This window comes from Copadichromis virginalis, linkage group LG18, assembly GCF_057382275.1.
Source record: "Copadichromis virginalis isolate Kocher_CV1m ecotype Utaka linkage group LG18, C_Virginalis_male_GT1.1, whole genome shotgun sequence".
NCBI classification, from domain to species: domain Eukaryota; kingdom Metazoa; phylum Chordata; class Actinopteri; order Cichliformes; family Cichlidae; genus Copadichromis; species Copadichromis virginalis.
Window position 1 is genome coordinate 29454010 of NC_140635.1, and position 27829 is coordinate 29481838.

The 27829-nt window shown below is 41.1% G+C and overlaps 3 protein-coding genes across 4 annotated transcripts in view; all 3 read right to left on the bottom strand.

Moving 5' to 3' along the window:
• Nucleotides 1–1590: 1590 nt before the first annotated feature.
• LOC146688235 (uncharacterized) lies at nt 1591–7291 on the bottom strand. Its single transcript, XM_085439336.1, has 7 exons — nt 6950–7291; nt 5953–6155; nt 5758–5850; nt 5471–5566; nt 5231–5341; nt 5023–5152; nt 1591–4937 (listed from the first exon to the last, which is right to left on the bottom strand). Exons 1-7 carry the CDS (start codon nt 6972–6974, stop codon nt 3064–3066), a joined length of 2532 nt encoding a protein of 843 aa, XP_085295462.1. The 5' UTR covers nt 6975–7291; the 3' UTR covers nt 1591–3063.
• A 1919-nt stretch (nt 7292–9210) lies between these two features.
• LOC146688236 (uncharacterized) lies at nt 9211–15674 on the bottom strand. 2 transcript variants are annotated; one of them, XM_085439817.1, is made up of 7 exons: nt 15523–15674; nt 13691–13902; nt 12263–12346; nt 12084–12176; nt 11894–12004; nt 11653–11785; nt 9211–11164 (listed from the first exon to the last, which is right to left on the bottom strand). In XM_085439817.1, the coding sequence occupies exons 1-7, from the start codon at nt 15524–15526 to the stop codon at nt 9786–9788; spliced, it is 2016 nt and encodes a 671-aa protein (XP_085295943.1). In that variant the 5' UTR covers nt 15527–15674; the 3' UTR covers nt 9211–9785. The 2 variants fall into 2 exon arrangements, with proteins under 2 accessions (XP_085295943.1, XP_085295942.1); XM_085439816.1 differs by having other exon boundaries at nt 15517–15674.
• A 3774-nt stretch (nt 15675–19448) lies between these two features.
• Nucleotides 19449–27829, bottom strand: part of LOC146688237 (sodium channel protein type 2 subunit alpha-like) — a 33887-nt gene continuing 25506 nt past the window's right edge. The window contains exons 21-27 of the mRNA XM_085439815.1: nt 26951–27073; nt 25242–25514; nt 24913–24966; nt 24695–24832; nt 24346–24450; nt 23897–24167; nt 19449–22879 (exon numbers count right to left, since the gene is read on the bottom strand). Of these exons, the coding sequence (XP_085295941.1) occupies nt 21651–22879; nt 23897–24167; nt 24346–24450; nt 24695–24832; nt 24913–24966; nt 25242–25514; nt 26951–27073 (2193 nt within the window). The 3' untranslated portion in view covers nt 19449–21650. The remainder of the gene's footprint in view (nt 22880–23896; nt 24168–24345; nt 24451–24694; nt 24833–24912; nt 24967–25241; nt 25515–26950; nt 27074–27829) is intronic.

The following is a 27829-nucleotide window of genomic DNA, read 5'->3' on the forward strand; positions in this document are numbered from 1 at the left end:
TTTGGCATAAAGAGAAAATGTGGAAACTGGACATTTAGTTTTTCAGTTTCACATCGTTTATAGAGAACGCCCCTTTAATGTTATTTGGTCACTACGCGGCTGCCCCTTCATCAAACTGCCTACATGTCACCCACAAAAATCAAGAAACGCAAACCAGAATAGATGAAGCTGAAATCACTTCATGTTGCTTAATGAAAACCATGTGGCGCACATCTTGGAAGCATTTTGAGCTCTATTCCTGCAGAAATCTGCGGAAGATGGGGTGGGGGTTGGTGGGTGGAGCTTTAACACATCTGGTTCATTTTAAAAGTCCAGACCAACCTGAACATAAAAGCAAGACGAGAAGGGCGTGGGAGCGCGCTGCGGTGGGATGGTGTCTCTTTGGAAGCAGCGCCATCTAGCGCTGGTTGAGGGCTGACCTTGGAAGCTACTTTGGAAAGAGGGGGCGTTCATTTGGCAGGGTGTTGATATGGGGGGGGGGGGGGGGGGGGGGGGGGGGAGGTGGATGCTGCACAGTTGCTGCCGACATGTGTGTGTGTCTGTGTGTGAAGGCATCGAAGGTCTGGCCTGGACTCAGATTTTCCACTGAGATCACCGAGTTAGGGAGAGAAGGAGAGCAAAGAAGGGAGAGGAGGAGGGACTAGGAAGAGAGAGGGGGGGACACATCTGGTTATGATCTGTATTTATTAGCAGGCTCTCATTGTAAATCTGTAGGATTTTTGGCAGATGTGGTGCTCAGCATGAAGCGTGATGCATGCATTTCACAATACGTGCCTTCATCAGGAATACATTATTCCATAGTAAAACTCACAGGAATGCACAAACAGAGCTCTGCTTTAAGCTTTGTTTTTGTGAGTTACACAACCCCCTGGAATTTATGAATCTGACAACTTTGGTGGTTGCACCTCCCTGTGAATGGCAGAGAAATGGGTTTGTTTTGAGAGAGTAAAACTCAAAGGTTGCTATGGACGAGTGAGCATGGATGAGATGTAACTGGGATGGGGAGTAAGAAAAAAACCTGAAGTTGAAAAAAGACAAACAGAGCTTCTTTTTTTCCCCAAAGGAAAAAAAATCCCATAAAACTCAGCACAGATGGAAGAAATTAATGGTAATGCGTCTCTTACATAATGACACATCATGTTTGCCTGAATTTCAAGTTAAAACACAAAACTGGGAACAAAGTGGTCCGAATCCAGCTGTTTTTTAGCTGGACGCAAAGTAGAGAATTGAATTTAAAAGCTAGATAAAAATGTGGTGATGCTTTTTATGCCGCCTTTAAACACTTCAGAAATGGCGGGACCCCAGTGAGGAAATGAGGAAACGAGAAGAAACTGTGCTTTAATCAAACTTCCAAGCTGTGCCAAAGAAAGCAGATAAAGGGGACATGGGCCACAGCTGCAAAGCTGTATTTGTTTTCCTGACAAATAAATAATTTGATGATAGACAGTCATTATATCAGCTCTGCTGGTTAACTAACACGCATTAGTGCATGGCAAACTGCTTAATAGTCACCTACTGCCATCTAGTGAAACTGAAGTCTAATACAGACACCTTTTGTTTTTCTGAGAAAGAAAAAAAACTTAACAGAGATAAGGAGTAACGAAGGGAATTTAATCTGAAATTCACAAACCTTTCAAACCACAGAGAGAATACAAAAGGTGAAAAAAACAAAACAACAAAAAGAAAATGGGCTTTTTAACTTTTACAAACTCACACTTATTTGTCATCCAGCATATTTACAGAGAACATTTTTTCCACCTCTGCAACTTTTACCTCCTTTTCCCAAACTATATCTTCATCCACTTCAGACATACAGCACATGCCCCCCCACCCCAATCATCTCAGTGACAAAATATTCTCTGAACTCCTTTTATCCGTCTCCCCTGATCCATGTGAAGCAGAGCTGGTGTTTGTGTAGACCAGATATATAATGCTTAAATGCTCTGGCAGCACCTGAGGTGACACTTCACATGGCACATTCTTAGCTGACTCTTAACATTAGCCAAGAAAGCACTGACAATCCACACAGGACCCGACTCTGCTGCAGCTCTGTTCAGTATTTACTCTAGCTTTTACTGCAAACATTTACTAAACAAATGAGCCTTGCCTTCTGAAAATTACACCCCTCGCATGACAAACTGCAATCTCAAATAATCACATTTGCCCTTTCGGTCTCTGGCATTCCTTTTGACCTTTTGATTAGACAACCAATATATATATTAGACATTGTGGTTACTCATGACTTAGGAAAGAGAGGAGAAGCTTCTGTGTGATTACAATTGTAAAAAAAGGCCAATTTAAACCCAAACCGCGCTGCTTATTTTGAAACTGAACCAAGCCGTTTTGGGTCTGACACTAACCATGGTTTAAAAAAAAATCATGAAACTAAGTTAACAAATACAAAGGGCCAACATGTGAGTCAAATTTCCTGGCTTAAAGTCTTGTGGCTCAGGCCCAGAAGAGGGATGTATGCCCCTGTGCTCTCAAATGTGCAACGTAGCAACAAATCTCTGCTGAACCCTTTATATCTATGCTTTGTCATCCAACTTAACTGTCAGCTTAGCTGCAGGGGGGATTGTGATGTTTAGGAGACAGCGTTGAATCTTATCATCATCAGAGCTGCAGTCTGCCCCGGTCAGTTAATCACGGTAACCTCATCATTTTCACAAGTGTAGTGATCGAGAGCTGGGTCTAACAACTGTCACAACCGACACTAAGAATCAGGATCAATAATCAGAAGTTCAGACAAATATTTATCTCTGTAACTATTAGGGAGGTCTGGAAAAAGTAAGTTCCAACTAACATCTCATTGCATTCACGCATGAGAAACTGATGCACAGAAGAAAAAACAAAACAAAACAAAACAACCAAAGCCAGATGGGAAAAGAGGGAAGAATTTGTTTGTGCTGGTTGGAACAATCTCGAACTAATGGATGAAGAACAGGAGCCGAATCTCCTCGCCTCACTTTCTACAACAGCCAATCGGCATCTTTCCCGTATTGCTTGGTTTAGTTGGTCCATTGAAAGTTTCTTAGATAATGTCAGTTTTCCTTCATGCCTGCTTCAGCTCATGTTTGAGTGGCTTTTCAGGTGCCTCCTCAGGTGGTTCAGACAGGTGTAAGTCTTGGGGCAGATCTGGCAGTGATACGGTCGCACCCCCGAGTGGTTCAGCATGTGCTGCTTCAACACGCTTCCGTCTGAGAAGGCCTTCCCACACTGGGAGCACACGTACGGCCGCTCCCCCGTGTGCACGCGCATGTGAACTGTGACTTTGTGCGCCATTGTGAAACCTTTGCCACAGACCGTGCACTTGAACGGCCTCTCTCCCGTGTGAGTGAGCCTGTGCGTGCGCATCGCCCCCATCTGGGAGAAAGCCTTCCCGCAGTCTGGGCAAACGTGCGGTTTCTCGCCCGTGTGAACCCTGGTGTGACTCCTCAGTCCTCCGGCCGTGGAGAAGCACTGCGAGCAGTGAGTGCACTGGTAGGGCCGCTCTCCCGTGTGAGTGCGCATGTGTTGCTTCAAATCATAGCGGTTTCTGAAGCCGCGGCCGCACACCAGGCAGCTCTCCGGTCTGTCGTCGTTGTGGCGGAGCTCGTGATTGGCCAGGCATTTTTCGGAGAGGAAACATTTGCCACATTCCTGACACTGATACGGTTTCTCGTGGTCGACCCTCTGATGGTACTTGAGCTCGCTGATCCCAGGAAAGGTCTCGTTACAGTATCTACACCTGAAGCGATGGTTGGGGCTGTAGGGGAGCTGATGTTCACTCATCTGATGGTTCCTCAACAGATGAGCCATCTTGAAGGTCTTCCCGCAATGAGAGCATTCATATTTCGTCAGCAACTGGACACACTGGTGTCTGACGCGCTCGTGCATGGACCTGAACTGGCACCCACACTTGGTGCAAATGTGGGCGGCGTTTTTACACTTCCTCTTCCTGTGCCCTGACAGGTGAGCCTCGGTGCGGAAGGCTTTTCCACACTGAGAGCATTTGTAAGGCTTCACAGCTGTGTGGAATCTCTGGTGTTCAAGAAACTCAAAGCGATATTTGAAGCTCCTGCCACACAGCGGACAGTTATGGGTGACTCTTCCTCGCTGGTAGACTGCTTTGACGGACCTCTTCCTGGAGGAAAGAGACACTGATGTCCGATGACTCGAGCCACTTTTCCTGTGTTTATCTCCACTCATTAACTTGAGGGTGTCCATTTCACCAACCTCTTCATGCCTTTGTTGGTGTTTGTCCAGACTCTTTGAGGAGATGAAGCTCTTTCCACATTGCTTACACTGATAAGGCTTCTCATGATCAACTTGCTGATGGTACTTCAGGTCACCTATTCCTGAAAAACCAATCCCGCAGTGGCTACACTTGAAAAGGCGGCTTTGAACATGAGTTAGCAGATGTTCCTTCAGGCTGCTGGACTTTGGAAAACTCTTTCCACACTGCCCGCAGTCGTAGTTACGTCCTCGTTTCGGGCAGTGATGTCTGAATTTCTCCAGTGACGTTGGAAAACTGTTCCCGCATTTGATGCAAAGATATGCCGCATTTTTGCATTTCCGCAGCCTGTGTCCAGCAAGCAGAGTGGCTGTTCGGAAAGCCCTCCCGCACTCAGAGCAGTTGTAGGGCTGCAGCCCGCTGTGGACTCTCTGATGTTCAATGAGGACAGAGTGATGCTTGAAGCACTTGTCACACTCGGGGCATTTATGGATTCCTGACTGCTGTCTCCTGCGCGGAGACGAAGTAACATCGGCCCTTTTTGGAGATTCGGGAAAGTCAGCTGAGGTGGAAGGGTTTGTGGACAGCTCTTCGTCAAACATGACAATCTGAGGGACATCATTATTTTCATCATCACAAGCACTCGGGTGGGAAGCGATGGCTACTTCCAGAGATGGAGGGAGAGACAGCGAGGGGATCAGAAGATCATCTGACTGAAATGGAGCTGCATGAAAAGAAACAGGAAACAAATATTAATATAGTCCCACATCTTGAACTAAAAGAAGATGCACTGACTAGTATATGCATACCAATGCTGCTCTTTGCTAATTTCCCGTGGCACTGTTTACTCTGGAGAAGAAATTTAAGGTCCTCTCCGTTGGACACGCACTGCATATACTCCTCTAGGACTGAAGGGGCAGCACTAATCCAGGATGCAGTCTGTGAGACACAGGCACAAAAAAAGCACATTTAAAAGCGCTCCTTTATTTTATCATCTTAAAAAGATCCTCTCTGTACCTGTTTGAAATCTGGTATTGGCAGCAGCTCCTCGAGTCTTGTGAAAAACTCACAAACTAGGGTCTCGAGCGCCGTATCAAAGTCAGGGCCGTACTCCACAGGAAACACATTCTGCCACATGGGAAAAAAAGAAAAAAAAAAAAAAGATCTGTACTGTCAACATACAACCTCGTCCTTTTACACATGTTATTATAATCACATTTTTAAATGTGATTCAAACATTGTCAGTCCCAACTTTACCTTGAGAAAGTGTTCTCTGCCATCCGTGTCTTCAATGAGGCCTTGCACCAACTTCATAAAGTTTGCCTCTGGTGCTTCAATTACAGGATCATTGGTCTAGATAACCACAGGACAGGTCATAGGTCAACAGCTAATAATTATTTTCATTATTACTGTTGAATTACTTCTTTAAAAAAATCAATTTGTTTGAACAATCCTGAAAACAGTTATGTTTTCATCATTTTTTGATTTTTACAAATTAGCCATTTATATATTCCAAATTAAAATACGCTAACAGGCTCACCCACCTCCTCGATGCAGGAAGATTGGATTCGGTTAAGGTGGCTCTGAACCGCCTTGAGATCTTCAGGGTGTTCAGAACGCAGCAGTTCAAGAGTTGTCTAGAAGAAGCGTAGTTTATAATATTAACACGTGCCTCGCGTCCTCGTCTCATTTGAATAGCTCCTTTTACACACGTCATGCGATCCAGACATTTCACTTACCCTTGCTCTCAGACCCAGTGAGAGCAGCCTCCCTTCCCTCTTACTCATCAGTTCAGGAACTGCATCTGTTACCATGGACACAAACTCCTCCAGTTTCCCATAGTGCTTTATGTTCCGCTGGCGCACCACTTCCCACATCACAGCAGACATAAGGCGGAGTGGTGGGACCAGGAGAGCCAGCGAGGACAGGGGAACACTGAATTCTTTGGAGAGAAAACAGACTGGGTCAAACAGGCTGTCAGTCAGGTTAATTAAGAACCTGGTACCCCTCTGTGGACCCGAGTTTACATGAGAATATTTAACTTTGAGGCAGAACAGAGATCCCCTTCGTTGTTTCAAAGGCTAGATTAAATGTTATTAATGTAAATAGTTGACGGTGCCTTAAATATGTCAATAGGAAGAAGGTAAATGAGTGGGAGATACTGTTTTTTGTACAATAAAACCACTTGTCAGCACCGTCTGTTCACCATCGCTACTGTCCATCCATGAGCTGCAGAAACACAAGACTACAGCCCGTCCTTAGCCTAAAGCACCAGGTTTGTGTGCATAAATAGGATAAAATTCAGTTGTTTTACACTAAATTAACCACAAAGACAAAGAGACGATGTGAGTTTATTACGGAGGCATGAGCAGGTTAGATGGGTAAACAGCTAGTGGTAGCTTAACGCTAGTTACTTTATTTAAAAGGAATCGCGTTATAAATGCCTGTTAATAGACCGATTTTTTAACCGCATTTGATACACTGAAGCAAGCCTTTTCATGCAAATAAAATGTTTGGAAACGCGGACAATCCCCACTGTTTCTTCCATATCTAGAGCATCAGCTAACTTGCTGGCTACAGGGCAAAACCCGGCTTAACGGGGAGCAAAACAATTCTTGTTCCAGAGATTAGTCGAGGCCTCCTCAGCTCCCAGTAATCCTTCTCTTTGGCTAGTCGGCTAACCACATAACAAGCGAAAATACAACATGTTGTTGCTCTCCACGAGGTAACACTTACCCATATCATTCATTGTGGAATTCATTAGCAACGATGGAAGGAAAACGCAACATGAACAGCTAATTCGTTCATAATATCGGCTAGTGTAGTAGCTAACCGAATATACGGCTTCAGGCGCCAACTTCTTCCTGAAGCACGCTGTTCATATCGCGAGGAGCGCTGGGCCAGTAGGTTCATCAGGGAGGTTCGTTTTGTTTTACGGGGCAGCCCGTACACAACGAGTCCCATTTACTTTTGTAAACGCACCACGCCTCCGAAAAATCTAAATAATAAAGGGTAGCGTAAAGACCTGGCTCAACTGTATTTTATTACACAGTTCGTACACTGTTGTTATGCTCATATTTTAAGTTCGGAACAGACGTTACAACGTAAAGTGTAAAAAAAAGAATCAACAACTAAAAAAATAAAAAAAATACAGTAAACAAAGTAATAAAAAAACTACTGCCATTTCAGCTTTGGAATAAGAGTTAGAAACTTTTTACTTTCAACTAAACGTAATTTTTCATTTGTTTCGACGGTGTGACTTTATTATTTTAAACACAGAAACACATTAAACAAACCCACAGCAGGATGTTTAACCTCCTAAGACCCAAACTCTTTCATTACATGCATTTTTAATTTCTCTTTGCCATTTGGGCTGATGAATGTAAAAACAAAGAATTAGCAGTTTGTTTGTTTTACCTTATTTTTGTTTCAGAGGAAAATAAGATCCACATATGAAGATGTTCTTTTTAAATTTAACCCTTGTGTGGTGTTCATATTTTTGTTACTCAGCCAGTGTTCATGGGTCTGGTGGACCCGCTAGAGTTTTGGCTTTCCAAATTAACACTATCAAACAATTTTATGTTAAATTACTCAACAGATGTTTACTTCATCCCAATTACAAGCCATATGAACAGTAAACATGGTTAATTTTTTCCCTTTACCTTTGTTAGATCACATTTATGAATTAATATGTGTCTCTTTTTTTATTTTTTTTATAAAATGTTATAAAAAAAATAGATCAGTTATAATCAAGTGGAGTGAGTGGAAAGACAACACATTTACACGTGAAGCAATATGTTTCACAACTAAATGGGATCAGCTGTTCATCAATGGTGACATTAGGCCCAGGGTAAAAAACAGGGGGAGGTGGCGCACACACTTATCCCACACTGTCCTGATGGCAGCTAGCTTGTCTCTCTGCCGTCGAGCTGGTCTGTCATCTTGGTTATCAAAACGGATAATCCTGGAAATTTTGTGGAAGTTTTCCAGAGACATTGATGCACGGAAAGGTTCTTGCCGGTTTCTGCATCCCACAGGATTCTGTGGATTCCCCTTTGGACCTCAAAACTCCTGCAAGGATAAGAACCCCAAAGTAGGCCTGCAGATCAATTTGGTCCATCTCCTTCCACCTCTCTCCAAAAACACACGTCCTTCTAGATTACTGCAATCCAGAATAATTTTCTGGATGGAATCTGGGATGAAAAGCTCAAATGAAGACTTGATGTCCTGCACATGAGTACCTGTCAGCCGTGTTGGCCCTGGCTTATCACAGTAGCAGCTCTGCAGGGTGGCTCATTTCTTGGGCAAGAAGACCATTCAATTTCACCAGTTATTGACATCCATATTTCTTCACTTGCTGTCTGGTGGGCTTGTTCTGGTCCTGGAGCTGGCAGCAGATGGGGTACTCGTCTTTGTTTGGTTACTAAATGGTGCTCAACCTCATCCTCTTCTTCAAAGTCACTGTCAAACTCTGAATTTTCAGAAATGTGAAATATTCTGAACCCTCTTTGTCAACATCATCCTCCGAAGCCCCTCTCTCTTCCAAAATCAATTGGATGGCCCTCGCAGCAGATAATCTTTTGCCATCTTGATCAGTTGTGATAAAGAACCACACTGGCAAATTCTTATTTATAGTATTATGCCCCTAATTTGCAGGAGGGACAGGGTATGAGAAAATAAAATTTGGATCCCTCAAGAAAGAGGGTAAAATGTGCAGGAATGTAAGAGCAGACGGTGTTGATAGTTGAATTTTCAACAATGTTGCAACTTTGTGCGGGAGCAGGAGGGGAAGAAAACACTATCAGCAGCACCAGAGAGGAGGAAGACAGAGTGTGGGAACACAGGACCTGCACTTTCAACACTTTTATTAGGCCTGGGTCCAGTGGACCCAAACACCTTGTATGTAATGTAAATGCGTGGGGGGAGGTACAGTATGAGGTCATTGAAAATTAGTTCGGATTTATGTTCTTCACAGAAAATAAGCCAAAGCCAATGAATTTCAGGTTGAAAAAATAATTAATTGTTTAATTTTTCTTTTGAGAAAAACTGAAAACGGGTCTCACAGACCCGAACACCATACAAGGGTTAAATAGAACAGTGACAGTATAAGGTCCTCATAAGTGGATATCAGGCTGTTGTAGAGCAACAAATAGGACAAATAGGTGGCAATTATCTAGTTTATTCTGTGTTTACAATATTGAACAGTGTCACTGGTAAATAATACTACTCCAGTCAGTGTTACCTCATAGAAGGAAAAATAATAATAATAATACAGGCACTAATAAATGCAGAAGGACACCGTTTTCTTGGATGACTTCAAAATCACATTTTAGGATATCAGAAAACAAATAAAACAAAAACAACACAACAAACAAAACATCTGTATGTCAGGACCAGAAGCTGCACTTGAGAGTGACATTTTAAATGGAGGATAAGGAAGGAGTCTCTAAAAGAAAAGAAGAAAACAAAGTCCAAATCCTATGATGCAGTGCATGAAGTCAGCAACAGTGTGTACAGTGTCACTGCACAAAGACCTCATCAATGGCAAAAGACCATTTGATAGTCAGTAGAATCAGAGGGTCTGAGACTGGACTACACTGTGAGATTTTAAGTGTCTTTTCAGGTGACTGAGGCACGTGTACGTTTTTGCACACAGCTGACAGGCGTAGGGCCGGACTCCTGCATGGTTCATTGTGTGTTTTTTCAGTTCGCTGCCACGTGAAAAGCCTTTCCCGCATTCAGAGCACTCGTAGGGGCGTTCCCCAGTGTGAACACGCATGTGGAGCGTCACTTTGCTCGCCCTGGTGAATCCTCTCCCGCACACCGAGCACTTGTATGGCTTTTCCCCCGTGTGGGTGCGCCTGTGTATCTGCAGCTCTCCGGCAGAAATGAAAGCCTTGCCACAGTCGGAGCACAGGTACGGTTTCTCTCCTGTGTGAATCCTTACGTGTACGTTCAAGTTTCCTGACACGGAGAAACGCTTCTCGCAGTAGGTGCACTGAAAGGGCCTCTCGCCTGTATGACTGCGCATGTGAAGGTTCAGATCATGCTTGCTCTTGAAGGCTTTGCCGCAGCGTGTGCAAATCTGTGTCCTCTGCTGTGTGTGGCGCAGCTGGTGAGCAGTCAAACACGCAGCCGAGCTGAAAAACTTCCCGCACTGCTGGCACTGATTGGACAGCTGAGGAGGATGGATCTTTTGATGTGATCTTAGCTCGCTTATACCCGGGTATACCTCCCCGCACTGTCTGCATGTGAAAATGCGGTTCTGGTTGTGAGTCAGCTTGTGCTTAGCCAGCAGGTACATTTTCTTAAAACTTTTCCCACAGTAAGGACAGTCAAACTTGTGGATGCTATGAACACACTGGTGTCTACATTTTTCCTGCATAGACTGAAAGCTTTTCCCGCATTTGATGCAAATGTACGCTGCTTTTCTGCACTGTGTCCGCCTGTGACTTGATAGATCAGAGCTCCGCCGAAAAGCTTTCCCACACTGAGAGCACTTGTAAGGGTTTTCTCCGGTGTGCAGCCGCTGATGCTCCAGGAGTTCATACTTGTAAATGAAGCACTTCCCACACTGAGTGCATTTCTGTGCAACTCTCTGTCTGAGAGGGCCGATCACAGAGCTGGATACCACATGACTCTCAGCAGATGAAGAGGGAGCTTGGCGAGTTGTTGTAGCTTGGTCACCACACTCCTCCACAACATGTGTGTCAGGAATGCTGTCGGTGTCTTTTCCTCCCGCCTCTTGTTCTGCGCTGTGAGACTCTTCCTCATGTGGCCATCTTGTATCCCACATGTCACCATCTCTGGGCTCTTGAAAGGCAGCTGCTTCAGACACTCTTTGGTTTTCGAAAGTTGGTGCATTTGATTCCACATCTTTGGCGCTGTTGTCTATCAGGGAGACGGGGAGCGACAACGAGGAAAAAAGCCGCTGCTCTGAGGGAGATGGCACTGTTTGAAAGAGGAATTAAGAATTCAAAAAGAAAAGGGTCAATAAAAATAACTGCATCCAATACCAATGCATTTTTATCTTTTTCAATTAACTGAAGGTATTTGGCTATAGAAATCCAAAACACAGCTCCCAATGTCAATCACAGGACCTACAATAGAAATACTGCATCTGACAAATACATAACTCTGATTAAGTGCACATATACACTTAAATTTTATTTATAGAGCCTCAGTTCAGCAACAGCAGTCATTTCAAGGCATCTTATACTGTATGTAGCACACATTATGAACCCATTACAGACTGTCAGGTAAAGAGCCTACAGAGTGAAGAGAATCCTAATGATCAGATCACTCTCTGTGTGCAAGCACTTGGAGATGCTGAGGAGGAAGAACCCTTTTAAACAGGAAAGACCCCCGGCTTAAGCATCATTAGTTTGACTATGGTTGCGGGGGGATGTGAATGAGAAAAGAAAGGCAGACAGACTCACCACTTGAATCTATCTTGGCCATTTCACTATTGCGAGGCCTGGTTCTGAGCAATACTTTGATGTCATCAGCTTCAGTTACACAGTGCATGTACTCCTCTACCTCAGCTGGTGTATCACTGATCCACAAAGCAGCCTTTATCAGATAAATAATATGATTTTAATGCACAGGCCTTAGACTGCTAATCTGTGAAAACGCCCTAAAAATAGTCATTTCTTACAGGTAAAGACTGTGGACCTCTACCTGTTTAAAGTCTGGTACTGGCAGCAGCTCTTCCAGTTTGGAGAAGAAGTCACAGAGAAGCTTTTCCAGTGCTGTGTCAAAGTCGGGCCCATACGCCACAGGAAACACATTCTATCAGGCGAAAAGTTATTATTAAACACCCTCACCTATTTATATTTAGACTAACTGTAAGACAAAAGCAGAGACACACTTTGAGGAAGTGTTCTCTCCCTTCTGAGTCGTCCAGGAGTCTCTGAACAAATGTGACAATGTTGGCTTCAAGAGGGTTACCTTCTGGATAGACCTGCAGAGTTAAATAAACAGTTAAAGTCAAGCAGAGCTTCTGAATCAGCCAATAACCAACATCCAGGAATGTTAAGCACTACACACCTGTCGTGAGCGAGTTTGCAGCAGGCAACCCAAGTGTGTTTTAATGCCTCCGAGATCCTCAGAGTTTAACATTTGCAATATCATCTGGAAGAGACGTTAAGGACAGACAAACAGTGAAAGATCAAATGTAAACAGTGAAATCTACCTGCTGCCTCTTTCTGTTCTACTTACAGAAAGACTTGCCTTTAACTACCTCTTGTTACGAACTTGCATGTTCATGTGTTTGTTTTGTGCAGGTGATGTATCTTTTTATGTTAATTCAGCTGTGCCAGAGCCCTGCTCCGATTGGTGTGTGGATACACTGCCCCGACGTGACTGGTTCCAGCTGGAGGACCCGCCCATTAAAAGAAGGCTGGAGTGTTACGGCGGGAGAGGTCCTCGCGTTTCATGACCCAGCAGTGTACCTGTGGCAGCTGCTGGCTGCAGTGCGGCTTAAAAGTTGTGGAAGTGGAGTGGGTAGGGGTGAGCTGCCGTTTCTTTTGATCACCCGTTTTCTCCTGTTTTGAATTAGTTAAGGAGCTCAGACTCTGTCTTTATTTTTGGACTTTGTTTTAGGAAGGTCAGGGGTGTGGGATTTGTGTAGATTTGTTTTTGTTTATTATTTTGGCCTTGGCTCACCCTGAAGTGTTGACACTCCCGTTTTGTTGTTCCTTTTTTTCCACTTTGTAAATAAATCACATTATAACGAACGGATTTGTTTCCTCTGGCTGCTTGGGTCTTGGTCTTGAGCGAGTGCCTCACTCATGTTACTGCCTGGCCCTAGACGGGTCGTAACACCTCTGTATCTACAAATGTGACACTAAAGATTTAAGAAAAAGTATTATGTATATTTGTTACTCATATCATCTTCAAGACAAAGTAAAGTTTTGGAGTTTGTGATCATCCATCCAACCATTCGCTTCCGCTTATCCTTTTCAGGGTCGCGGGGGGTGCTGGAGCCTATCCCAGCTGTCATAGGGCGAAAGGAGGGGTACACCCTGGACAGGTCGCCAGTCTGTCGCGGGGCTAACACATAGGGACAGACAAACATTCACCTAGTGGCAATTTGGATTAGCCAATTAACCTATCCCCACAAGCTGCACGTCTTTGGACGGTGGGAGGAAGCCGGAGTACCCGGAGGGAACCCACGCAAACACGGGGAGAACATGCAAACTCCACACAGAAAGACCCCGGCCTGATGGTGGAATTGAACTCAGGACCTTCTTGCTGTGAGGCAACAGTGCTAACCACTGTGCCACCAGTTTGTGATCAATGCAATGCTTTTATTTTGTTGTTAGATTAACAACTGCACGAGCCAACATAATCCTTACAAGTTTGTAAAATGAGAAATTCCACAGTCAGACAAATATGCAAATACCTAAGAAATTTTAACATGATAGAAATGTGACTAATACATGTGGAGACTGAATCCGCAGTATGTTTCCTTACCTTTGCCTTCAACCCCACAGTGAGCAGTGTCACCTGATGGCTTGTTAAGATGTCGGGAATGGCTTCAGATACCAAGGACACAAATTCCTCCACTTTCCCATATTGCTTGACGATTTTCAGATGAACCACCTTCCACATCACAGCCGACATCACCCGCAGTGGTGGAACCAAGAGCCTCAGCGATGATGGAGGCAAGGGCCCCTCTGTACGTGCTAGAACAGTACATTGATCCTTTCAATGAATCTGTAGAGACTCCTACAGCATCAATATTCTTCACACTTTGAACAGTTGGAATGAGAAAACTATTCATAAAAACACAGGTGTCGGCACATAAAAACTCAGTTTTCTTTAGGTTGTTTGTTCTTCTTAAAAGAAGAAAATATGGTGTCAGGTAGAAGTCAATGAAGCCACACGTGACAAAGATTTTAATAGGCTTCCATTAGTTGTGGGGAGAAAAAAAATGAAAACACCAAAGTATCACAATATTTTTGCGTGCCAGTACATACGCTGAGAGTACTATGAACATGTGAGCTAATCTTATGCACCACTATCCTGAGATATTAGCTGAGCAAACTTACATGAAATCGGCTCAACCATTAAAAAAAACATCCAATATTGGACACGTCTAGCTTAAGAAAGCTACCTCCTAATTTAGAGCAAGCTCAGTCCCAAATGTGCAAATAGGATACCATCCTCCATCTCTGCCTGCCTGCTGATTATACTGAATTTTTTCACATTCTGTGAATAATTGCAACTCATGGTGAATAAATGCTTGTTCAGAGCTTTAAGGTGTGGCACACTCATGACAGCATTTGATCGCAAGGCGATTGCACAGTTCTGATAGGACGCAACCTATCTGCAAACAGTTGCACTCTGATTTGGACTGACAGCAATCACTCAGAGAGATTATTGGTTTCTAAATAATAAGTGTCAGATTGCCAACATGCTGCTATTAGTCTGAACGAGCCTTTGTCAGTGAGCACAACTCAAGGGGACCCGAGTCCACTGGCTGTCCGCTGATTGTATTCTGGTTATATTCCTACAGAGCAGGACGGTTGCTGATCGCAAAGGAAACACTTAAATGTAAATTTCCGTCTATACAGTAAGCAACAGCTGTGATTTCCCCACAATTTATCACAGTTAATAGCTGTATTATCAGAAACTTAATTGCATGGAATTGTTTCAGGTTTTAGTGACAGTATTGGTACACTTGACAATCTTATTGTCATAAAAAAAAAATGAAGTGAAATAAATTTTTCTCATTGGACAAAACAAATAATGACAAAGTTTAACTTTAAGAACATAATTGGCAGTTGAAAAAAAGATGATAAGTGACAATATATGTCATTGCAATACCCAGCATATTGCAAAAATGTCAAAAATCACAATAATATTGTTTTGTAAATTAAGTATCGGTAATACTGTATTGTGGGGTGTCCGGTAAGTCCCACCTCGAGCTTCTAGCTTGTGTTATCTTATTGATGTGTGATATGAATGTGTGCTTAGGATTGGTCCACCCTTTAATTTCTTATCTGTGTATGACACTACTACCTTTCTGTGTAATTAGGATCTCTCTTATGTGTTATCTTTCATGTGAACAAAATAAGACTGAAGGGGCACTGCCGAGCAAAAACAAACCAAAAAACTTTCATCGTCTGTGATTTATCGGCAGGAAATTTACTGAATATTTTTCAAAGTGCACTATAATTTCTTCGACTTTTTTTTTTTCACAAGCTGTCGAAAATGAGTCAAAGAGAGGAAGTTAACGTTAGCGGAAAAGCTAACGACATCAAGACAAACAAAGACAACCGATAAAGAAAATTAACCTTTACCCATGTTGTTATCCTGAAGAGCTACAGCTGTTCAGCGGACACTGAGGAAGGCTCCCTCATAAAATAATCTTCCCGCTGGGGTAACGCTGACAACAAGCACTCGCTTCAACACACCTCACCGTTTCCAGTAGGCGGACAAACACAGCAGAGTAACTTCCGGACTCTTCTTCGTGGTGCATATGTTGGGTTGACAGCTCTACCGCCCTCTACTGTCTGCTGCAAACAGCTCAATAACAGCAATTACACGCAGTCAGAGACGTCTCTGCCAGTTTATTCAAGCTGTAAATGTAAATGAAAAAAACCCTCTCTGTTATACGTCTTTAGTGGTAGTTTATAGCCTAAATGACAGTAGTATGAAAATGATTAATATCATAACATTTGGATGAACAAAAAAAAATTATAAAGAGGAGGACGAGAAGATAAGCAGAAGCGATCAGAAGGCCATAGTAAATCACCAAACCTTTATCACATGTTCTCTAGTTTTTCATTAATACTGCATGTTGATGGGCCTTGTCTCCTTTCCAAACTAAATCTGCTCATCCTTCAGACTCATGTGTAGTTGCATGAACCCCCTGGTGGTGGCAGTGAAGGATATGAAACAGTCATGGCTCAGTAAGTATTTATCAGAGGCAGAGGATCCATGGGAGAAGTAATTAGATAGTGCCTCATCAGGCCATCTGGGCAGTATAAACCAACATGACTAAGTAAATACCCTGCAGCACATGTGGTGACTGACAGACGCAGTACCTAAAAAGGCTATTTCCGCTCTTTTCTGTTTTTGTTTTCTTTTGTTTGTTTGTGTTCTTTATGTGTCTCTCAGTCCTTTCAGTAAAGCCAGCCTTGGTTTTTACTTTGCTGTCACCCACAGCCACTCGGTCCAGGACTAAAAAGTTACAACAACATGCAAGCTAGCTATAACTTTGTATTCCAATATCAATAAAACTGGGTGATAAACTACTAAAACACACGTGTTGCAGTGTGGACATCAAGTAAGAAAATCTAACTCACTGTGAACAGATTTCAGGTAAGAGGATCTTTATCAAAAAACCTGACTGATTGAGTCCATAAAGTTTATTTTGTTTAGTTTTTTAAGGTACCCAAAGTCTGTAGGATCATTAAAGAAGGCTTTAAAATCAACTTCACATATAGAACAATTAGATCTATTTTCTTTTAGAAAGAAAGTAATTTAAAAAGAAAATTACCCATATTTAAAGTATTTGAGGCTTAACATGAAAATACCAAAAGCAGTATATAAACAATTTTAATTCCAGAGAAGTTGGAACAGAGATTTAAACTGTTTCATGAAAAATATTAGCTCAATTTCAATTTGAAGGCAGCAACAAGTTTTAAAAACGATGGGATGGGGGCAACAAAAAGGCTGGGAAAATAATTAGTATTACAAATACATCTGCAGTTGGCAGCATGTCAGTAACATGATTGGGTATAAAAAGAGCATCTCACATATAAAGATGGGCAGAGGTTCACCGGTCTGTAAAACACTGTGTTTACAAATGACACATGATACAAATCTGATTGTGTGTCATTTAAAATGAAATTTGCCAAAGTGGTCAGAAAAATCAGAGATTTTAATTCTTTTTGGTCCTTCAGACTAAAGAGGAGAGGGGCCATCCAGCTTATACTCAGTTCAAACGCCTCCATCTCTGATGGTGTAGATGTGATTAGGCAGCTTGCGCATCTGGAAATGCACCGTCAATGCTGAAAGGTGTATACGGGTTTTAGAGCAACCACGCAGACCACATCTTCTTCATTGAAGGCCTTGCATATTTCAGCAAGATGATGCTAAACTGGATACTGCATCTATTATAACAGCATAGCTTTGTAGTAGAAGAGTCCGGTTCTTTACACAAATGAACAACATTTGGAGCATCATGAAACAAATGCTATGACAAAACTGAGGACAAGAGTGGGAAACATTTCTCTCCCACAAGCCCAGCAGTTGCTCTCTTCAGGTCTCAGATCTTTACAGACTGTTGTTAAAAGAGTGGATGTTACACAGTACTAAACATGGTCCTGTCCAGACTTTTGTTGAGCCTTTCACTTCCAAATAACCTTTTTTTTTTTCTTAAAATGGTGTATTTTCTTATGTAAACATTCATATTTTCTGTGCTCTACTGTGAATAAAATATGGGCTTATAAGATTTGGAAATCAATGTATTCTGTTTTACTTACATTTTACTGCACTGTCCCATTTTGGAGGGGGGGGGGGGGGGGGGGATTTGGATTGGATGTAGTTAACCACTGCAAAACTTTAGAAACTTCAGACTTTAGAAGGTCCATGCCAGGACAAAAGTGTCGACCACCTATTTAAGATCTTTTGAAGTGACATAACTTTTCACATTACTTTAAAAAGCTTTAAGCTCATATTCTTCTCAATTTTTTGCTCACAGTGTATCAATTTTTCCAACATAACGTTTTATTTTTAATGTTTTTCTTTCAATTTTTATCGCTTTTTTCATTTTTCTTTTCTTTTTTTTTTTTTGGCAGAGACAGGCCATAAAAACCACAAAACCAAGAAGTCAGAGATTCATTAAAAACAGCTGAAGTGTAAATGTTTGTACTCCAAGAGTGGAGAACCAAGATTGACCTTAAAGACTGACGATGATGATGATGAGACACAACATGAGTCATGACCTTTTTAAAATTTATTGTTATATATATGTATGTATGAATATACTGGTGCCATATTCATCATATGTCCCTTGTATTAGGTGTTCACATCATATGCAGTCAGTGTTTCTAAAGCATTACGTTGTCGTCGCTTCTTTTTTATTTATTTATTCTTACTGTGGCTGTGCATTTTGTAATTACACATAGTGCCTTTTTAATCTTTTAAAAAATATTTTAGTTTCTCTCCGTGATGAAGCTTTAATCTCCGCCACATGTCCCAACGCTTAAAAAAAATCAGATCAATTACCAAGTCACATCCAGTCATGCCACATTTTTTTCCGGCCCTTCACGCATAAAAACCCAAATTCAATTTAAAGCGAGCATCTGTCTGTTACCACGGTCGAAGAGTATAGCGTGTGTATGGCGGACAGGTTAATGCATGTGTGCACGCAAGTGTGTAAGAGTGCGAAAGACAGGAAGAGAGAGAGGAAGACTGTGTGTGTGTTTGTGTGTCTGCGAGTGTGTAATTAAAACAAGTGAACCACCCCCCACCTTTTTTTCTTTTTTTTACACACAGATTATCCCTCCATCCCAGCTGGTCAGAGTTGGATTTGACCACCCGACAACGAGAGAGAGGAAATCTCTTTGGAGCTAAATCCAAATTGGCACCCTTGATTTATTTTTTTTTTTTTAGCAAACTGAAAATGTTGGCGTGTTTAAACAATGAATTTGACACTAATATCTAAAACATATTAAGTAGAAAAACACACTGACGTCTCGAGGTATGAACACTGTAAAACTGGTTTTGTAGTTAGTTTTTGTGGCTCTTCAAAGTATTGCTAAATTTTTCGCATGTGTTATAAATCTCCCATCACTGTGTGATCACATCACATCACTGACACATGAGTCTGTGTCAGAATGAAAAAACTAAAATAAACTAAAAAAATAACAACAAGTGGAAATGATTAAGATCACTCAGGCTGGTTGTTGGGGGGTTTTTGTGGTCATGTTGCTTTTGTGCTGGCATTATGAACAAATTTAAGCTGCAAAGGGCAATACGAGCACACTCACAAGGACAGCACAGTGATGCAAAGGTTTCTGCACATCTGTTTGGCTTTTTTTTTAAACACATGGACTCTGAGAGAGATTGAGCGAGAGAGAGATTTAATATCGCCCTGACTTGTAATGAGGTCAAATCAGTTAACTGGTTCCTCATGTGAAAATGAAGATGCTGGGATGCTGCTCGGTTCTGAGCGCAGCTTTAACTGTCCACTGTGTGGTCAGTGAAAATCCACAGGTCTGTAAAAGAGCTTTATTATCATTCAGTAAAACAATCGATAAAATGTTTAACCTAAGTGCATTACAGACAACCAGGTCCTCAAGGAAAGTCTTTTATATAAAAATGAAGATATTATATTTTTATAGTTTTAACATATCATATAATGGCCACTATGAGAGTCACTGAAACGGTCTTTAAATATAAATATATCACAAAAAATATGTAAAAATTAGCTTTACACTCATCATACAGCCTAGAAGCTGTTTACGCGCTTAATTACAAAATGAGCTTTCAGTGCATGCATGCTCTTCAAACCCACATCAGTCAGATCAAATTAAACGGTCTAAAGAGATTCAGAGTGTGCGGACAATAATCAATATCAGGCACATGATTCAGGGATCATCAGTACACACAGCCCTTCTTAGTAACTGACACACAAGTTAAATGTGCAATGCAGTATACATGACAAAATAGCTGTAAAAGGTTTCATTGTAGTATATTTTTTTATAATGAATATGAAATACTGCTTGTTTTCTGTCATCTGAAAATGCATATATCACCTTCATTTAATCAATAATGATATTTTGTTGACAAAAAGTAGTAAAATGAATGTCATTTTATGGGTTTGGCTTGGCTATGTTTTTTCCTGCATTCTGGATGAGCAATTGCTAAAGTTGTAAGCTTTGGTTAAAACTGTAATACGGTAGTATGCATTAACATATTAAAACCTGAATTAGCACTTTAAAAGTGCCACAGTCAATTAAAACTAGAAACTTCAGCCTGCAGGCGAGACTGACTGCCATCAAAACATTTGGACATTTCTATCAAATTTGTATTTGTAGAAAATAACTTATTCAACAAATATATATTTTTAACTTCATGAAACTTTTAGCCAAATCTGTTTTTGATTGTATCGTCAGTTTGTTACTTAGGCGCATTCTTTAATACCTTTCTTTAATAATTTTTATTTTGCTGCATATATCTTGTATTTCTCAGTTTGAGAAACCAATTTCTTTTTTTGTCTGCTGTTCTCTCGGGGGTTTTGCTTGTCCATTTATCATGTAATCAGAGAGAAGCTTTTCACTGCAGGTGACAGTTCTTGGCCTTGAGGAGGGATGTGTTGCTTCAGACACAAATTTTACTTCACGAGGACTCCTGGTTTTAGCAATAAAAATTTATTAGTGTAAACTACTGTTGTAAATTCCTTGAAGTCATGATGTTGTTTCATTGGCATCTGTCATTGGATAGTTTTATTAATCTGCAAGTAAACACTCTCTAATCTAACTCTCTAATTCTGTAATGGCTCAGTCACACTAAAGTAAAAGTAGGATGGCAACCTCCTTGTGATTAGGAAAAATCAGTGATTGCATTTCATTTTTTTTGCTGTTGAAGACAGGTTGTAAGGAGTTGTGGTGGCCAGTTGCTTGCCCAGAGGGTGAAAGATTGTGACTGCACAGTTTGCCTGGTGGGCAGCAACCTGTCTCCAAAAAATTGTGGTTTAATTCAGACGGACTGCAGTCACTTTCAGACAGATTGTCGAAGGTTTGCAAATAAATGATTTATAAAGGCAGACAGACTGCAGCAATGTCGGCATCAGTCACACCCGACTTTTGTGTGAGCGCAACTCATCTGTGAGCAATCTCTTTGCTATGGGGACTTGACTCAAATGTTTGCCAACTGGTTGCAGCAAGTGCAGTGTTTAGTTGTCTTATAAAGTGGTGGATAAACAAATCCATTCAACGGAAGACCTTATTCTAAATCTGATTAATCTGCTTCTAACAACTTGGTGCCAGATATCACAAATGACCTTTGCAAGTCTTCTGGTTTCCTTACTTCAATGACTCAGAGTTGTATTTGCTGCACAGTGAGGACCAATACGATACAAGGGAGCTGGTTTTAATGTTGTGGCTTTGTCTTGATAGGTCTAGGTCGATATTAAAAAAGAGTGCGTGATTATGTCTGATGCCATATTGTGATATTTTTAAGATGACGTTTAACTTCAGAGCTATCCATGGTACTCTTTTGAACGTTGTGGCATAACTGACATCTTCCATTAAGAAAATAGAGGCCGAGTTACCTAAAAACACTGCATATTCCCTCCATATCTGTTAAAATATAAAAGCTTTTTTTTTCTCTTAGACCGTGAGTAATTTCAATGCATATTCTCTGCTGTAAACAAAACAGACAAAAACAATACAATCACCCTCCGTTCAACTGACTCTCAAAGAAAAGTTTCCTCATAGTTTTCCCCAGGCTCCCTGAGTTCAGAGTCTCTGGATACTGATCGGGTCACCTCAGAGAGGCTCAGAGAGGCTGCCCTGGTCACACTATCATAAGATGGTGGGGAGGATGTTATAGTGTCGTCTGCTGTCTCTGCAGCCCCCACAGGCCCATAATGCTGGATCATGGTGGCTATCAGACCCTCCGTTTCTGGAGCATTCTCCACATCCACAACTGTCTCGTAGTTTATCTGTCTGTAGAGGTAGGACGCCTGCTTCATCTGCCGGCGCACAAGATGCCTCCTGTAACACCTCTGGATGACGATCGCAGACACCTCCTCGAGTTTGCGCCGCAGTGTGGAGGTGATGGGCTCGTGGGAAACTTTGGACGGGTTGGTCATCATGAACTTCTCCTCCATTTGCTGTTTCAGGGCATCCATTTCCCCCGACTCTCCCAGTACGCGCTTTGTGAAGGCAAACAAAATATCCAGGCAGTGGATTCTGTCCCCACTGACCATAGGGAGGTCCATGGAGATCAGGTGGATTTTGTTGGGCTTTGGGATACGCAACGGTTCCGACAGAGTGTCAGCAAAGTTCGACAGCATGGAGAACTCAATGAACTGCGTGGCCTCTGAGTCAAACTTCTCCCAAACCTCGTAAAACATTTCAAAGTCATCCTCGCTCAGGGGCTCTGTGCTCTCCTCTGTGGCAACACTGAAGTTCTCCAGAATGATAGCTATATACATATTTACCACAATGAGGAAAGAAATGATAATGTAACTGACAAAGAAAGCTATGCCCACCGAGGGGTTGCCGCAGTTTCCTCGGGTGTTGGTGCCTGTGTTGATGAAGTTGAGGTCACACTCATCTGGGGGGCTGGACATTATAGGGCTGAGCAGGTTGTCCCAGCCTGCCGAGGTGCTGATCTGGAAAAGGCAGATCATACTATTCCCAAAGGTCTCGAAGTTAAACATATCATCGATTCCATCTTGTTTCTTCACATAGGCAAAGTTTGCCATGCCAAAGATTGCATAGATGAACATGACAAGGAAAAGTAGGAGACCAATGTTGAACAGTGCTGGCATGGACATCATTAAGGCAAACAGTAAAGTCCTTATTCCTTTGGCTGCACGTATAAGTCGGAGTACACGTCCTATCCTTGCCAGTCTGATGACTCGAAACAGGGTCGGCGATACAAAGTATTTCTCAATAATGTCAGCAAGAACAATCCCTGAAATGAGAGCAGACAGGAAGTGATTTGTCTCATTGCACAATGACACACTCAAATTAACCTGCAGCACTGTAATTCATATACTGTTCAAAAAGCCCTTTTTAATCAGAGTATAACATCAAGTAAATTAAACTTGTGGGATATTGATGTGGTCAGCTGTAATTGCAGCAAAAGGTGGTTCTACAAAGTATTTACTCAGGGGACTGAATAATTACGCACACCCCACTTTGCAGTTATTTATTTGTAAAAAATGTTTGGAATCATGTATGATTTTCGTTCCACTTCTCACGTGTACACCACTTTGTGTTGGTCTTTCATGTGGAATTTCAATAAAATTAATTCATGTTTGTGGCTGTAATGTGACAAAATGTGGAAAAGTTCAAGGGGGCCAAATACTTTTGCAAGCCACTGTATTATGCTAACCATAGCTCTGTGCCTAGCCACCGCGCAGCACATCATTATATACCAGCTAGTCCAACTTCAGTAACCCTACAAATGTCACTGCTGTTTAGTTTTCCATCTTCATTTATTTTGGAAGTGATAGCAGAGCTGTACATTTTAATTTTTTCAGAAATCCCTCAGTCACAACATGCTATATCATGTTTAGGTAGAAACTAGCAAGCTAACTCCCTGCTAACTTCTAACTCATTTCATAAATTCTGTTTTCATGGATGCCTGGATGTTAAACTCAATTGTTACTCCTGGTAGAACAGCCACACAGATCATTTTATTAAAGATGAAAGAATTTAGACAGTGTTTAACTTTCAGCGATGTTAAAGTGACTGTGGGACCTGAAGCAAAGTTTGGACCCGGAAATGACTAATGAGGTCAGACTTAAAGACTGGGTTGCTTAGATGTTGAAATAACAACAGGACAACAATGAGACAACCCCCAAAACAGGTATGTTTTTACAGGTGGACACTCACAATTTTCCCTCCTCATCTTTTCTGACTGGTTTTTTCACTAGCTTGGCATTTACAAAAATTGTAAACAAAAAGATTTTTTTTTACTTCTTACCGACAATAGAGAGAATTATCACCACGAAATCAAAAATGTTCCATGCAACGGTGAAGAAATAACAACGGAGGGCAAAGATCTTGATCAGGCATTCGGTGGTGAAGATCACAATAAAAACCAGGTTGATCTTGTTGAGGATGGACTCCATTCGCTCTGACTGCTCATCGGTTTCCACCATCATGGTCACCATGTTGACAATGATGAGCATCATGATCATAATGTCGAAGGCTTGCTTAGACACCAGATCAAAGAAGAAGGCTTGGATAATGTTCTAGGATCGGGAAAGAACAAGCAAGAATACAATTTAATTTATATAATCCTTAACAAGGTTTGCAAGGTTAATGATATCACTTCAAAAAAATACAAAATATTTTAAACAATATATAAAGTGTACAGGTAAAAATCTGTATCTTAAAAATGTGCTACATTTGCAATTTATATAGCTTTACCGTGGGTCTGGGTATTGGCTTTTGAGGTTTTTTAGTTCCTAACTTCTTCATAGCATTGTAGTACTTCTTCTGCTCTTCAGTCATGAAGATATCTTGTCCTCCTAAGTGGAAAAGAAAAATATCTCACGTTACTTTCTTTCCTAAAACAATGACAGGAGTTGTTTTCTTTTAAATGTTCAATCTGGGGGAATTAAAACCAAAAATCCTGCCACCTTATTCTTACTATAGAAAATTTTCCTTTGTACTTTTATTGGACTATTCATGCATTTATTTCTGCAGCTTCAAATAATAAGAACTGCACGCAAATATCAAGTGATCCCAGCCTGAAATCAGCGTTTTTAATACTCATCTTTCTTTTCTGCTGATTGAAATTGTCAATGATGACACCGATGAAGAGATTGAGGGTGAAGAAGGAGCCAAATATGATGAAGACTACAAAGTAGAGGTACATGTAGAGGTTGATTTCTTTTATCGGTTGTTCCTCCACCTAAAAACAAATGGGTTCATTAGTCAGTTAGTTAGTTAGAATTTTCATGGTATAGGTGTGGAAGAAAATAATATACTTACTCCTCTTGAATCAACAGCTGCATACATTATTTCCATCCATCCTTTAAATGTAGCCTGTAAATAAGAGAATATAGTACGATGTCATAGTCCAGGCGCTGCATTGTAATGTTATAGTAACAGCTGATTTCATTTTTAGAAAGAAAACAACAGTGAAATGTCTTTTATGATCTGCTGTAAATATTGCAACATGAGAGAGACTGATTTAAGTGTCTGGACAGAACAGGAGAGGAACAAAACAACAACATGAGTAGTGAACAAGTTCTCAAGGTGTTTATTAGCAAAAACAGGCTGGCATCATGTTTGACAGGTTAAAAATAAAATCAACTTACCACTTGCAAAAGAGAAAGGTAGCCAAGCCCCACATTGTCAAAGTTGACCTTGACTTTTGTCCAGTAGAACTGGGTGTCATTCATGGTGAGGCAGTCTGACTTGTTGTTGACCAAAGAGACACTGTGGATGAACCCCGTTCTGTTCACGCACTTTCCAAATTTGCCGGCGAACAGATTGACTCCCATGATGCTGAAGATCAGCCAGAAGATGAGACACACGAGCAGCACATTCATAATGGAGGGAATAGCTCCTATGAGGGCGTTCACCACGACCTGATGAGCAAACAAGAAATCAGGTCAGTCCCAGAGAAATAAAGTATATTCTATTGTTGTAAACAGCTTATCTTTGTGATCTCTGTAGTGCACACTAGTCTGGTAATCTTGTTTTCTACATATGCTATGATGTGATAGTTGAAGTTTAGTTTCCCAATTCTAACTTGAAGCCAACAGGACAATTTTTCACAGTGATTTACGTTATGACAATCCCTTGTATGATAATACATGTGCTGTATGTGCTGTGTGTTGATAATCAATTTCACTCTAAATCACATGTATGATTTTTGAAAGTACAGGAAAAGTCAGTGGGATACATAACAATGTGGCGATACTGTCATACAAATTCAGGGTATATGGACAGACACACACGTTTATACACATGGCCACTTTATGAGCTACACCTTGCTAGTATTAGTGTGAGACCCCCTTTGTTTTCAGAGCCCAAATCAAAATCACTCAAATCATCTCCCCCCACATTCTGGTGCTTGCTTTGAACCTAAGCTGGCCCTTTTACCATGTCTCCATACCTAAATGAATTGGGTTGCTTCCATGTGATTAGGTGTTAGTAAGCAGGTAAAAAGATGTACCTAATAAAGTGGCAGTTAAATAAACGGAGTGGCTGTAGCTCAGTAGAGCAGGTCATCTACTGATCGGAAGGTTGGTGGTTCGATTCCTGGCTTCCCCTAGTCTGCATGCCAAATATCCTTGAGCAAGATACTAACCCCAAACCATTGGAGTATGAGTGTGTGTGAATGTTACTTAGAAAGCACCTAGAAAAATGTGCTTGTGCGAATGGGTGTGAATGGGTGAATGCACAAGTTGTGTAAAGCGCTTTGAGTGCTCAGAAGAGTAGAAAAGTGCTATATAAGAACCAGACCATTTACCATTTAAACTGTTTGCGAAAACTGCATTAAATCACAATCACTAAAATAAAAGTATAACAGCTAACAGCTACTGTTATAAAAGTATAACAGTACTGTAAAGTTTACATTTAGTATGGCTCGGTTCAGCATGTACCCTATAAAACACATATACTGCTGGAAAATCTAGTTGTCAGAACTTTAGAGTAATTTACATTTTTTACAATAAGATTGGGAACTATACATGTTTGCACAAAGTTTAGGGCTAATCTAGCAAGAAGCTAAAGAACTGCTGTCTTTCGTTGGATAACTAAAGACTTTACATGTAACAAATCCCTGAAATACTACAACACATCCACAGTGACATCAGTTCCAAAGTTTTATCCACTCAGCAGCTGTTGAGACATTTCTACCTTGTAGAAAACTACTAATCAATTAAGCTGTTGTGGTAGTCCCAGTGCTAAAGTTGCTTTATAACTAAGGGTTTATTCATAAGTGAAAGAATATTAATGAGATTAATCAGGATGTTAGTAGCCAACAGTGACAGCAAAGGACAGAAAACATATTTCTCACCCTCATGCCCTCAAATCTGGACAGAGCTCTGAGAGGTCTCAAAGCACGGAGGGTCCTCAGGGACTTGATGGCAGTAAAGTCAGAATATCCCAGTGAATTTGCTACCAGGCTTATCAAGGACACCTATGTGGAGTACAGAAAGGTGTATGAACTCTGAGAATCATAAAACAGACATCTGTGCTTAAACCTTTGAGAGGAAACAGCGAAAAGTACTGAAAAAAACAATATCAACTGGTCTTATCAGCACATTTGCCAAGAAAGTGAGTATATTTTTAGCGACTCTTATAAAGAATCAAAAAAACGGAGGAGAGTCGTAAGAGACACGTCAGAAACATTTAAAGAGCCATAGTCACATTTTTTGTGTGTATTTTGGGACATTCCACAGTTAGGAACACAAATATTGTATTTTTGAGGTTTAGATTTGATTTGGTTTTTGAATCATCGTTTCAGCAAATTTAGACTTCCACTCTATTCTACATCCAAAAGAGACAAAACAAAATGGTATTCCGCTGTTGAATGACCCTTGGATGACAGCTATGGATGAAAATGGCATGAAAGATATGTGAGAAAGTCGAGTCATGAAGGATGATGAAAAAACACAGACAAGTATGCACATATGGTAAAAACAGTATCCATGCATGTATACTCAGCTATATATGCATATAAATATGTATATATATCAAATAGAGTGAGTTTTATAAAGAAGTTTAATCTGTCTTTGCCAAATTTGTTTCCCATTTTGTTCCAAATTGATCCAATAAGTTCATTCAAAACAATTTAGGGCTAATAAGGTCCCAATGATCTGTATTTCTTTATAAAAGTCCTTTTAAAGATGCGTTTGGCCAATATATCTAAAGAAGATACTCAAAATCAATTTCA